We start from the raw sequence: 14,839 nt of genomic DNA, 5'->3' as shown, positions 1-14,839 counted from the left end.
GACAGAGTGCTTCAAAATCACATCAACTAATCACAACGTGGCTAATGTCGTTTCAAATATTTACATTATTTATCACCATTAGCTTCCATTAATTTTGAAAATGATTGATATGATATTTGATTTTATGTACAACCAAAAGCCAATTTACTTACCAATATCAAGAAATATTTGTGTACTATATTCATATTAATAAAATCAAAAAAATTTGTGCTATATTTGAAATTTAAGGTCATGAAAATTAGATATATTTTATATACAAATTTTACTTGAATTTAAATAATTATCTAAAAAAAAAATCATCTTACATCCCATAAGGTCTCGTTCTAGCACTATCAAATTTAAATTCATCATTCTTTTAATTGGTCTCGTATTTATTTGTATTTCAGTCTCATATCATCTGTATCATCATTAATTGATTTATATTGTATTATATTTAGTATATAATAATTCGTTTTCTCTCATATAGATATTATCAGTTCCGAATTTAATAAATTTTCATAATTTTAAAACACTTCAAAAAAAATATGCTACATATATTGTATTAATATTAAAATTGTCTTATAAATAATATTAATTGATTGAGTATTAGAAAAAAAAATCAAATGATGGAAATGAATGCAACATATCAAAAGAAAAAAGAAAAACAATAATCTTGATATGATATTTTGGGAATTATGGTAAAAGTATATAGATAAGATGGTGGAGAAGTGTTTGAATGTGGTCCAAAACTTTCCAACGATTGAGACGTTATTTATCTCCAAAAATGTCGATTTTACATTAAATGTAGGGAAATAGTGATGTGGTAGGACCTTGTTTGGTATTGAATTTATAGTGTTATGGTTGTTTGAAAAATGATCCTATATTCATTAATCTCTTCTTCTAGGTCAATATGCTTCGTATCAAACAAATATGCTAAAATTAAAAGTCAACAATAAAGAAAAAAAAACTTGTTGCATGCAACAATTTGTAATTTAAGGAAAAATATTTATCCACAAAGAATTTTGATCAAAATATAATGTAATTCTAATTTCTCTCTCTCTCTCTCTCTCTCTCTCTCTCTCTCTCTCTCTCTCTCTCTCTCTCTCTCTCTTAATTAGCCAATGATATTCTTATAAAATTGAAAAGTATTTATACATTATATGGCCATGAGTAATGTAATGTAAATTAATTAAATTTTGTAACAATAATTTTCTTTTGCCTTTTGCTTCAAGTGAAAAATGAAGTTGTGCTTAGAGTCTTCTTATTTTAAAATTAGTAAAAAAAAAATTGTTTAACATAATCTCAATAATGGTTTATATTATGAAAATGTTGGTTTTCCATAAGTGCTTTTAGGACTTATGTGAGATTATTTCATTTTTCAATTCAATAGAGCTTATAATATTAATTGTTGTAGAAGCTCTTTTGTAACTTATATTATAATATATTTTAAATTTAATGAAATTTTCGTATCGGTTTATATTATTTGTCCTTCTTAACTTTACAACATGTTACATATGAATCATTTAAGAGTACCCAAATTCTAAAATTTATACAAAACATATTTTTGTTATACTAGTAGAAGTTTTCATGTCAATAATATTAATTCCTAGTTATATTCACATATGAGAAAAGATTTTTCAACTATACAATAAAGAACATTATAATGAATGGGATAGATATAATAATTAGATTTTTGAAACATTTCATATTTCTTTATTTCTTATATCCATTTTTCCAACATTTTTGACTATTTTTTAATTTTTTAATTTTTATTATTATTTTTACAAATCAATGAAAATTGGAAAAAATACCATTTAATAAGCAATAATTTGGTGTTTTGGATATTGATATTAAAAAAAAAATTGAATATAAAATAACTTTAATCCCACAAGTTTTCAAATATTTTGCATTTTTTTTTTGGTCGTCTCTTTACTTGAACACACTCCAAAACAAAAATAGAGATGTCCATCCAAAATTAAACTCAAATCTTAACACAAGCCACAAGATTTTTTCACTTCAGCCTCATTAAAATATATATATATATATATATATATATATATATATATACCTCAAACGAAAAAAAAAAAGAAAGAAAGAAAAAAAATCTCACAGAAGTAAAATAGAATCTTCGAAGTAAGCGTCAATGTCCCAGGTACAAGACCTGATATCCTCGTCTAACCGAACCGAAATATCGCCGCCGATACTTTCGGCCAAAATCATGTCCGGTATGTTCATTTCTTCGAAGCACATCGATGCCGGAGTTTGAAACTCGTTCACGAAGCACTCATTCAACATTACCTGCTCAACAGGCCTGCATTCGGTCTCCAGGTGAGAGTTTGAATCTATCAGGCAAAAATCATGTGCAAAAGTTGCTTCTTCTTTAACCTCCCAAAGCGGTCTCCAGTCGCTCTCTGGTTGCGATTGCGACTGCGACTGAGGTTCTTCGCTGGACTGAAAGCGAAGAACTGATGTGGGAGAGCAAACACTCCGGGAGTCTCTGCCGGAGTCATAGCCGGAAACTGAGGGGTTGATCTCCGGGGGGATGGTTTTCGGCGGCGGCTTCGCGAAGTTGGTGAGAGCATCGGGACCTCTGATTCGAATCGCGGCATCATCGTAAACCATGGCCGCTTCCTCCGCAGTATCGTAGGTTCCGAGCCACAACCTGCCTCGCCGCGACGGATCTCTGATCTCCGCCGCCCACCGCCCCCACGGCCGCTGCCGGACGCCACGAAACTTCTTGCCGCCACTCACCTGACTCCGATTCGAAACCTTCTCTGCCTCCTGACACTTCATCCGCTCCGCTCTCGTCGCTTCCACGACTCTGATCTCGTTTACATGCTTTTTCACTCTCACTCGGCAATACTCCTCCTCCTCTTCGTCAGAGTCCGTCGCATCAGCATCCGTAACCGAAATCCTAATCACTCTCCTAGTTCCGCCATTGCTGCACCGCTTCTCCTTCCCAAGCGGAACCTTCACCACCTTACTCGTAACGCTCCGGTGCTCCGTGTACTTCACCGGCGTCGAAGCCGTTGATTTTCCGTCCATTCCCACTAACAACAAATCTAAAGCTGAACGGAAAAGAACAAAACAGAAAATTTTCCCAAGATTTAGACAAAAAGCAGACAAGAGGGAAAGCAGAATGTGAGCTGAGCTGAGCTGAGTCGAGTGGCAGGGAAGAGGGAAAGGAGAAGAATCGCTGTTTTATAGAGGGGAACGAAGAGGATCTTCGGTAAGTCTTTTACTTTTTTTGGTTTTTTTTTTTTTTTTTCTTTTTTAATTTAAAAAATGGAGATTTTCTTCTTTTGTATTTTTTTTAAACAATATCTAAATTCCTCTACTACAGGACCGGTTCTCGCCGGAGATTCCAAAACGGCACGCCGCATCTCCATTCTGGCGCGTGGCACTGGCCCGGTAAAAGAGCGCAAGAAACACTCACCATGCACAACTCCACCCACGCCCCACACCACAGAGCGTGCAGTCACGCATCGGAGAGAGTGCGTTCCTCACGTGAGTGGCATGATTACATAACCGACTAGTCAGTTGACTGATGACGTTAGTTAAATCTAACTAATTCTTAATTAGTGATAATCCGTTATGCATGCTTGTACTAATTATAATTGCTTCCCAATCAAGTATAATTTTGAAAAATTATATATTCTTTTTGAATTTTCACCTCTGTGGGAAGTTAGAACCCCGACCCATCGTAGCCGTCCACGTGGCCTTAATCATGAACCAATCGCCCACCTTGTTTGACTTTTCTAGCATTTTAGAGCCTTTGCTTTTATCTATACATTTACCAATTTCGTATATTCATTTTTAATTAGTATAAATATTTTAAAATAGGAAAATAAAACAGTACGAGAGACATGCATTAATGGGTGGGCTGGTCCACAGACCTTAGAGTTCAGTGAGAGTGGCTCTGTCCCACCGCGAAGACTTTTTTTCTCGTTCTTTCTTTCCTTTTTGTTTTTTCTGATAAAATACATAAAAACATTCTTGGACAACGTTAGGGAACTGAAAGACTTTCACTTGTTGCTGTCAGTGGTTTTTTCCTTCCTTATCTCTTCACGTGACCCTTCTTTCCTTTTTTTGTTTTTTCTTTTTCCTCTTATATTTTCGAATTAAAATTCAGAAATAGCAAATGATTGTTAATAATACAGGGGAATGGTTGGGTCCAGCTCGGTTCCAGCTCGGTTCTCATTGTTGTTGCCTAAATAATTTCATTCCATAAAGGTGAATTGATTTTGAAAATGACATTGATCTTGTCATAACAGTTAGAAAGAATCAGTTCTAACCCACAAATACTTCCCAGTTTGTAAAAATAACTATAAAACAGAATTACAGTAAGAAAATTTCATTGATTTTTTTCGTTTTTCCCAATAAATTTATGTGTGGCACATGGGTGGTGAGAACCATGGGCCATGACACGTCCAATGGTGCAGAGGTGCGTGTAGAGAGAAAGATCCTAGAAAACACAAGTTTTAACTGCAATCAGTACAAAATGGCACATGCTTATGACTAGGGTGTGGTTCATATGCTCATACCCACTATTATATGTTTTGGTTTTTGGAATCCCACCACCACTACTTCCATTTTCCCACTTCTCTCGTGCCATTTCTCTGCTTTTTCTCTTTTGAAGAATTTCCTTTTCAAACATCAAGATGTAATTTGGAAGCGCTTAAAACTCTTTAAAACTTACCTTATTATTCCTTAAAATGATAATGATTTTTTAAAGCAATTTTTAAAAAACATAAAATAAGTATATTCCTACAAACACTCCAGTAAAGACAATTCTTAATTTTATCTCAAAAGGTTAACAGCAGCCAAACCATTCTGCTAAAACAACTAGCAAATAGCAAAAACAATAGTTTGTGAAGCTTGGACCCAAAAACCTGAAATATGATTTTAGGCATTTTCCACAGAAAACCAACTGAGATTCCACCTAATCCCACTGGGGTACTCATCATAACAGTAAAAACCGAAAGTTGTGATTAATATTAAAAAAAAAAAAAATTAAACATGTTTACAGATGCCAGGTGATACTTTCATTTTGATAATAAGATGCTGGTAAGCTACCAAGACAGATAGAACTTAAAATAAAGCAATGACACAATATAAAACAAATATGGTAATGTAAAAAAGGATACAGTGACAGTAAACAAACATGCATGAGAGACATTGAGTCACAGTGTTCCATGAAATAGTTAAACTTAACTCCAGAAATCTAGGTTTTAATCAGCCCAATCGGTCATGGGAAACTGAAACATTGAAAATGCCATTGGTTTCCTGGCATGAGGAACAGGATGATGAATAGACTGAAATCAGTACAGCTAGAACTGGTATGAAATCAAAGAGCCTATGGACTTAAAAAAGATAAAGAGGTCTATTTTTTAGATGTGAGACAGTGAATGAGAAAAACAAGTCTTATTTTTGTGAACATCAGGAACTACACATCTTCCATAGTTTCAAAGTTGGATTTCCACATAGACAAACTAAAGCATTTGTCTCTGTTTATGGAGGGCCACATTTCAAATCTATTCTTCATTTGTCGATTACAAGAGTAAAAAGAGCACAAATCACACTTGATTTATACATAAAAAGTAAGGAGCAAGTCCTAGATGCCCTCACCATAAAGCAGACTTAGCCCATGGCATACTTCTGGGTCCAGCTCCTGGCGGTCGTCTCGTACTTGGCCCTGTCTGTCTTGTACATGTGAGCAATCTCTGGTACCAAGGGGTCATCAGGATTTGGGTCCGTCAACAGGGAGCAGATGGAGAGCAGCACCTGAAAAAGAAAACAAAAACCCTTCCCACCCACTTAAAAAACAGCAATGATGAAAGGGAGTGCCAAGGCTGAAAAGTGATTGCTTACATTTCACATACTACCAGCATTCTAGAATTCACTCTCAAACAGTTTCTAAGAAACAGTAGGGAGTTGACCTAAGGCGTTATTTCCCTCTGGAAAAATATCAATTAATGACAAAAGTAGATAATCATCTTGATTTTGACATAGAAACTATTGTTAGGGCCCATTATTTGTGGGGCCATAGACCATCACTCATGTGCAAATTGGCCTACAATAGTGATTAGAAACCATGTTTGGGATCTGAGGTGCATGTGCAAGGCACAGAACTTTATGTAATGCAATATCAATGCCCACAATAAAAGTGGCTGCATCAAGACCTCCAAAACCAAAAATCAACATGATTAGTTGATCATCATTAACAGATTTTGACCTCAACATTCAAGGTACTTTCCATGCCTATGGTTCATTTTGAGTTCCAAGGAATCCAAAACCTACAAAGAATTAGATGGTGAAGACGTTGCAGAGATAGAAAACCAGAACCTTAGATATAGTTAGGGCCGGGCTCCACTGCTCTTTTAAGATGTCAAGGCAAATACTGCCATTGCTGTTGATATTTGGGTGGAAAACCTTTGTTCTGAATGCAACCTGCAAAAACAACATGCAAATGCATACAGAGCATTAGAAGTTCATTTCTTGATTGAAAGGACATAACAAGTTCTCAATGGAATTTTAAACTTGATGCACTCCTTTCAACAAAGCAAAGTTACAACCTATAAATAGGTGGTTGGAGCACTATAATCAATGACCTAATATTTCCTTTTATTCACTTGTAAATTTTATCCTTCTCTAAAAATCGTCTTCACCTGCATCCACCTCTGGAAATATTGATCTACCTTGTTTTCAGAAGCAGAACTATAGAACTGGCCACATCAATGCCTTTTTACCCAATTTTTAAGACAATTAAACCAAAATATTTTTTTAGGCAAATTGAAATAAATTAGTAAAAAGCACCAAACAAAAGATGAAGCACCAACCCAGGTACACACAGTATGTATAGAAAAGTAAACCAATTCCATCAACTTGTCCCCCACATCACTTTTTTTGATAGATAAGATAATATGATATATTAAAAGCACTTGAAAAAGGGTGCACCAAAGTACACATGATAAGGTGAAAAAAAAGGAAAACAAAAAACAACACCCTCTCCTTACTTGGAACTCAACCAATCTACAAAGTCTATCATGGTCATAAAACAGAAACAAAGGGATTTGATTGCTTGATCCAACCATTCTGCATCTTCAAAAACACTTCTATTTTTTTCCTTCCATAAAGCCCAAAACAGAAACTAAGGAGCAACCCTCCAAGTTTTCTTTTGCTTCTAGCCCACAAAAAATCATGCCAACTTAAGAGAGTTCCTCTTACAAATAAGTTCATCACTCAGGCCACTTCAAACAGAGAAAAAACCTACCACAGGATTCTTGCTTTGGAACGGTGAGAAAGCATATGATCAGCAGACTTGTCTTTCCCTCTAACACATCTAACATCTATTCCATATACTTCATCCCCTCTTTCCTGAGCTGATCTATCGTTAAAATCCCTCCCCCTCCCCTAGACAGCTTTCCAAGCGAAGAAACCTTCTTCAGCACTCAAGGGTTCAAACCATGCTTGAAAGAAAAGACTAACTTCTTCCCCATACTAAGGAAGTGTCATAGGATTTGATAGTTAACTTGTGCCTTTTCATTCTCCCCCTCAATCACATCACTTAACATCAATAAAGGATTTAAAAGTTGCAACAATGATTCCATGACTAGCATCTCCCTATCTGAAAAGTTTCTTCTGAATCTATGATGCCAAAAATTCCCATGCCAAAAACCAGTCACCCAATCATCCTTCTAGACCGCATATTGAAAAACTCCAAAAAATGGTGCTTTAAGGGATCATTGCTGCACCATGCACCATGCCAAAACTTGACCCCCTCAATTCATTCCCCATAGCAAATCTTGCTCTATGGAAAAAACCAGCCTCACCTTTTCTTGTGGCTTTCCAAGGCTTCAGCCATAAGCACCCCTAGCACACCAGCTGATGAGGGCACGACTAACAAATGGAATGCAGATCCTATTCAAGTTCTAGTTGGTCTGGTTACAAGGGCTCAAGCTAAAAAATTCAAGGAAACTCTCAATGGACTGATTCAAAACATTTGAGCTGAGGTGAATTCATGGAGGCCCAAGGAAGATGCTCCACGTGTTCCACAAGGTTGGATTTCCATGATTCAAGCTTTTGAATAATCTAGAAGAATCCCTCAAAGAGAACAGCTCACAAATTGTGTGGATTGAGTGGAGTTTTCTAAATTGGTCATTACCCAATTTTGATTCATCAAGGACAATGGCTGGCTCAATTTTAAAGCAATCATTTTAAGATAACTAAATTACCTTTTTTATTTATTATTATATTTTTATTGTTGTGTTGTATGGCTTGCATGCCAATTTAGATACTTTCCTTATTGGCCTTTTAATTTTCGAATTGTGTGGGGAAGGAAGGAATTTGAAATTCCCTTGTTTCCTTTTATGTTGGGGTAGGTGTAATTTTGGGAAATATCGGATTCAATTTTCAAAATTCAACTTAGGATATTTTAGTTTTCCTTTTCTAGCTATTTGCGAATCCTAGGTAGGATATTTGGGGATTTTCGCAGTTTCATATAAATCTGTTTCTAGACAATCTTAGTGTCATTATTGATCCACAAGCTTCTCAGTTTCTTGGTGTGGATCGTATCACCAGCCCTCTTCCATTTCCCCATGCTTTCCCTTCCCACTATCACCTTTCTCCATAAGTTGTCATGCCCAAAGGCAAATCTCTAGAACCACTTACCCAATAAAGCTTTGTTGAGTGGGCCTAAGCTCCTTCCTTATGAGAGTAGTTTAATTATTATCATTCCAAATACAACTATAGTTTTACTATTTTTTAAAGTTTTAAAGGTAGGGTGAAAAGAATCACAATAAGAGGGTTACTTCAAAAAAAAAAAAAAAAAAGAGTAAAAGAGTGAAGTTTGGGAAGAATAGATGGTGGTGGGGTGAGCCTTTATATGTATCTTTCCCATCTCTCTATGCTTTAGTCGTATCAAAAGATGCTTCGATGGTCTATGGGACCAAACAGGGGAGAGGGGTCATTGGAACCCTTGTTTTTCTAAACCTTTGAATGATTGGGAGTTGGACAATGTAAGAGGTTTTTGTATCTAGGTTGCAGGAATGTTGCTGAATGGTGAGAGGGAGAACAAGGTGGTGTGGATGGATTCAATAAAATATTTTTTTTTTGTAAGCCTTTATATGCTACTTTGGAACCAAGGGTTTCAATTCCTTTTCTGACGAGTGTAATTTGGAATTCTAAAGCAACTTCTAAAACCAGTTTCTTCACGTGGGAAGCTAATTGGGGAAAGGTGTTGACCCTAGATCAACTTTAAAAAAGAGAGTAGTCATTGGTTGATAAGACATTATCTTTAAAAAGCCAAAGAAGAATCTATTGATCATGTCCTCATGCATTGCACCAAGACAAGAGTTGTGAAGCAGTTGCTTTCCACTTTGTATGATGTTTATTAGGGGCAATCCCCATCGGCCCGAGGGACTCTTTTAGGGTGTCATGGATCCTTTGTTGGAAAAGGATGTAAGAAGGCTTGAAAAGCGACTTCCTTGTGCATTTTTTTGGACAATGTGGAAAGAAAGGAACCAACAGTCTTTTGATAATGAGGAGAAACTGGATCATCCTCTAAAAATTTCTTTTCCTAGTAATCTTTTCTTGTGGGTGAAGTTGTTCATAGATTTTGTTGATTGGCTAGGCTCTCAACAAGGGAGGGGGAGTTGTTTTTTGTATCCTCCATTTTAGAACATGTCTTTTAGTGCCCATTGTATACATCATGTGTACCTTAGGGTGCTTTTTTTTGCGCATATTTATAAAATTTTATCATTTGCCTATCAGAAAATAAAAAATGTGATGCCATAAAAGGAAAGTTCACGATGCTAAAGATAGGCAAACATGAACCAAGTCATCAGGATTATCCAAGACCAAATGAATGAATGAGAAAAACTACATGTTTCATTAAATCCTTGATTTTTTTTTTTCCTGATAGGTATATATATATAAGGATAAAGGTGTCAATCAAAAAGTGGCGAACACAGCACACTAGAGGTATAGCTGTGCAAAAGCAATGAGAAGCAACGTACAACCACAGCTCAACAAGAACTAAGTATGCAACCACTCTAAAAAAATCTATCAAGGATAGCAAACCAATTTGACCATCAACTAGGAAATGCCCTAGAGACCACATGTACAAATTAGAAATGAGAGGGTCCTTAAGAGCAAGGTTAGTGCTTTGCACCCCTTTAAAGGTTCTTCGGTTGCCTTCCTTCCATATTGTCCAAAAAAGCTAAAGATGAGTTATCATCCAATTTACTTCTCTTCTTGCCCATGAAGCTTCCATTCCAACCCATTAATAATTCCATCACTGAATATAGGTGAACCCACAAATTCCAAATAAGGAGTCCTTCATTCTTGCCAGTTCTAAAACATAGGTCCATCAAAACCATCATTTTCAAAATGTTGAATCTCCACAAACAACATTTCAAGAAGATCCATTTCTTTCTATAGAAAATTGTACAATTATAACGGGCCTCCCATAGCACAAATCCTGCTATTCGATTCCAGCCTATTGAGAGTCATATAACTCAAGCTGATCTGATTGGTAGGATGCACAGACCCATTCTATTTATAACATGTAGATATGGTCCAGACAATAAATCAGTATTTGTTACAGAAACTTAACACAAAAGAAGAAGAACAAGAAGAAAGTAGAATATAAATTGTCAAACCAAAGATTCATGCTGCAGTCTCCAGTTGGATATACGCTCCCTCAAAAGAGATAATTACAACCCTTTTATGGATCGAAAACACTAACAATTTATCCTGTTTTCCTATTTATTCTTTAAAAATATTTCTTCTACCTCTCAATTTTGTAGTAGTTGACCCACCCAAGTTTCTTCAGTCGGAACTAAGGATTCAACACACCATCTTTTGTATGGGATGTTTTTCTATCACTAAAGGATAAGGGTAGGGAATCTAGGGATAACAAAAAAATCCAGAGTTATGAAAAAAAAAGTCCAGGAAATTTTCAAGAGAATAACAAAGAACAGAATTGCAAAGAAATGTCAACTTTTATAGAGAACAATTAGAACTGAAGCCATACCTTAGGTGGTTTGAATGGATAATCTGGAGGGAAATGAATGGTAACTAGAAAGACTCCCCCTGCATAAGGGCTATCAGGAGGACCCATTATTGTTGCTTGCCAATGGAACATGTCTTCAGCAACAGGGCCTGTTAGAATAGGATATACAAAAATGAAAAGAACATATCTCAAAATTTGTTCAAAATAACTGAGAATGCTTGCATGAATAAAATGGATGGAATGATTAGGAGTCAAATTTTTAATAAATCTGGTTATCCAAGAGAGGACTTTTGCCTGCATTAAATGGAACATATTTATTTCATGAAAAGTTCAAATAAAAACAATAATCAGAATAAAGCAAAAGGAAACTCAAACCAATACCGAAACCAACATTCATCCAAACCAAACAACCCCCATTGACACGACCCCAAAGAAAATGGTAAAAAGAAAAACATTCCATGATCCATGTAAAGTAGGGAAGTCATATCTATTCAGATAACAAATTTTGAGTTTATTTTGACAACATCAAGTGAAATTTGTTTAGTTTCTCACCATCATGATGTTTCTGAATGAAGAATTTTCATATGAAATGTTCTTTAGGCTGAAGGAAGCTCAAAGTACCTTTGTAGCATGTTCTATTGAAACTCGAAAGGTAATGAAACCATCACAAATTGTTAAGATCCTATGAATAACATTTGAAAGCTCTATTTGGATAATGAAAAATGTTAAGGAAAGAAAAGAAAAGAAAAGTTGAACAAGAATGAAAAAGAAAATTTGAACTCAATAAAACCTTCTCCAATATTATTCCCATGAATGTATAAGGTTTTTAATAATTTTCAGTGTGTTACATTTTCCTTTATCTTTTCATGACAAACCTAATAAGGGATACAAGATCCTTTATTTTTTTCATTTTCCTAATACTTTTTGAGATCCAAACACGCATTAAGTATGAAAGCTTGTTATCTAATTTCAAGACAAACTAATATATTAATCTAGACCCTTTTTTATGGGTGATATATTAATCTAGATAAGCAACATTCGATTTTAAGAGACAAGTGAAATCTAGGATTCAATTTCTCAGTCTTATTTTTTCCTTCTTTCAATCACTACCGGCTCCAAATGGTAAACCAAGTCTTCATGTGATTGACAATTTCAATGAAAATAGCCTTTCATGCAGGGTACAATATCACAAATAAATAACAATTCAATTACTCTTTCACTTGGATATATTGATACACTCCTAGATTGTTGGCCCAATACCCGAACTAGAAATTCTTGAAAAAGCTGTCATTTGCTTATCCCTTGAGATATGTTTAGCACAACTATAAATTTTAGTGAAACGATTCTCCTAAAGATTCACCTAAAGAAGGGACTTATGTTGAATATGTAAAAATAAATTTAAATTCTAAAACTTCCTTCCCAAAGCTCCTTTGCAAAAGCATCCCAATTCCAGCTTTACTAAATGAATTTAAATCGCAAACCTCTACTAGTTGTAACTAATACATTATAGAATTCCTTTAATGATTCAAAAGGAACTTTAGGCGATTTGAAAAGCTACACTAGAAAAGACCTTACAGCTCCAACGAGGTAAGGTTTAGCTAAAGCCTTGAAAACCATATTACATTACAATAACACAATGGCAACCATAGTGTTATACATCAACCATCGATCATTCTGATGGACTCCAAAAATAAATTGGACCTACAAAAAAAAGCATCTCGCTTCTATGCAGGGTCCCTTCCAAATCCTATACAACCCATTACCAAAATAAATCTTCCACAAATATACAGACTTGTGATGCTTTTTCATGAAAACACAACCCTTCATGACTCCAGAATTACATCAAAGGCTTTCATTTCTATATATAATTTAAGAAAAAAATACATACCCAAAAAAAAAATAATTATAAATTCGAACAATCATCCATCAAAAAAAAAACTATGACTTCATTCTGTATCTATAAACAAACGCATGATCAAGATTAACTTGCACCTTGTGTAGCTTTTTGCGAAGTCTCAGTTTCCCAAAACCTGCAACATTTATATTTATATAGTGTCCTAATCAACTCGCACCTGTTTTAAAACCCCTCATTCTTCTAAACCCCGAATACTTTTTCCCCCTTTCTATCTCCTTTATAATATATTCGACTCATGTTTCAAAAGCTTGTAAAAGATCGATTTAGTCTGAAATCAAAAGATATATTATCTACGTAATTTTCAGGACTAGTGTAAATTTTAAATTATTCCAAGAAGAAACAAAAATCCATGGATTCACGAGCAATAAATATGTAATTGTATGTATATTGTAACATATGTGTATATAAGTTTGTACTATTCACGAAACTCGTAGATCGACCCCGAAATGAGCATTAGGACCAAGGGAAACAAGCAACAACTCTAACCAAAAGAACTGAAACGGAAAACCGAATACCGTTCAGATGCCGAGAAATTTTCGCAGAAAACGCGGAACCAGAAAAAAGGAAAATTAAATCAGGATTTTTCCGTTCATTTCCTCCGATTTCTCAGCCACCAAACAAACCGCTACAAAAAAAAAAAAAAAAGGTCTTTTACATAAAATAAAACAAAAGTATACCAGCACTGCAAGATGTCGGAGGATCTTTCTGGAGATCCTTGAGCTCCTTCAAGATCCGCTTCGAGGCCATGCCGAAACCCTAACTCCGACCGCCACGGACGGCTCTAATCTAGAGAGAGAATTTTAGAGAGAGAAAGTTCAGAGCAAATGAAAATAAGTGGGGAGACGGAGAGATGAAGAGATAAAAGTGAGGTGTACGTCTACCCGACGATTTCAGAGTCTTTCTTTTGCTGAGTTTCTGGCTCAGAAATGATGGCTATTTCTTTAATATTAAACGGACGGCTGTGGTTGAAGGAGTCTCCACAGTTCCTGTAATCGGTTGTTTTTTTGGGCCCCACTTGACTTTTCCGAAACTGGGTTTTTACTGGTTGAGGTTGTTGACCCTTAACATCAATGCAATTTTTTTAAAAAATTTTTAATAATTGGTCGAATAATCTTGGTTCTTTATTAATTCATCTCATCAAGTCTTAATTTTATAATTGGTTTATATTTTTCATATTTTAATCATATTTTTTTTTACTAATTTTATCAATTTTTTATTTAATATCGCACTTCAAACCAAAAAAAAAAAAAAAAAATTTTACATTTGAGATCAAGTTTTTCAAGTATTTGATCAACATTGTTTAAATAAGTTTGACTAAGGCCAAAATTAAGGTTGTTGGGATAAGTTCAACTAAGGCCTAAATTAAGCCTAAGTCGTGTAGACGTCCAAGTCATGATAAGATTCAAATTATGGAAAAGCTTTAAGTCTAAACAATACCCCAATCAAGTCATATTAAAAGTTATTTATCAATAATTTTAAAAGAAATTTAAAACCTTTTCTAATACTTTATTGTATTTATCATGTTTGATTTTTTTTTCTTTTTTTTTTTTATGGAAATAAACTACAAAGTAGAGTATGTACACATTCAATTGAAAGATGAACTAGGATTATATTCAAATCCAAATTATATAACATTTTTAGAAAAAAAATGACCTCCAAATGATAAACTCTAAATTATAAATATTTTTTTAACTAAATAATTTATTATTCTACCTGTTCTTCATACATTTGACGAAAAACATAAGTATTAAAATCTTGATTTAACTTCCATTAATAACATAATATAATTAAAAATGTTACTCTTTTTATTATAATTATTTGTCACCGTTTTTTAGTCACCTTTATTTTTTAGATTTAATAATTCATTGTTCTTAGTAGCTAATACGTCATCTTTAAAAGTCACACATTCTACGATAATTATTGATGTATTA

General features: G+C 34.6%; 2 protein-coding genes across 2 annotated transcripts; both read right to left on the bottom strand.

The window, feature by feature from the left end:
- Positions 1 to 2,052: 2,052 nt before the first annotated feature.
- LOC117932240 (pathogenesis-related genes transcriptional activator PTI6-like) lies at positions 2,053 to 5,287 on the bottom strand. Its single transcript, XM_034853373.1, has one exon. It carries the CDS (start codon positions 3,022 to 3,024, stop codon positions 2,086 to 2,088), a length of 939 nt encoding a protein of 312 aa, XP_034709264.1. The 5' UTR covers positions 3,025 to 5,287; the 3' UTR covers positions 2,053 to 2,085.
- A 101-nt stretch (positions 5,288 to 5,388) lies between these two features.
- Positions 5,389 to 13,790, bottom strand: LOC117932241 (ubiquitin-conjugating enzyme E2-17 kDa). The gene is made up of 4 exons (XM_034853374.1): positions 13,586 to 13,790; positions 11,015 to 11,142; positions 6,325 to 6,429; positions 5,389 to 5,763 (listed from the first exon to the last, which is right to left on the bottom strand). Exons 1-4 carry the CDS (start codon positions 13,653 to 13,655, stop codon positions 5,620 to 5,622), a joined length of 447 nt encoding a protein of 148 aa, XP_034709265.1. The 5' UTR covers positions 13,656 to 13,790; the 3' UTR covers positions 5,389 to 5,619.
- Between the last annotated feature and the right edge of the window lie 1,049 nt (positions 13,791 to 14,839).

Source organism: Vitis riparia, chromosome 15 (assembly GCF_004353265.1).
Source record: "Vitis riparia cultivar Riparia Gloire de Montpellier isolate 1030 chromosome 15, EGFV_Vit.rip_1.0, whole genome shotgun sequence".
Classification (NCBI taxonomy): domain Eukaryota; kingdom Viridiplantae; phylum Streptophyta; class Magnoliopsida; order Vitales; family Vitaceae; genus Vitis; species Vitis riparia.
This window is presented reverse-complemented; position numbering and strand designations above follow the sequence as displayed.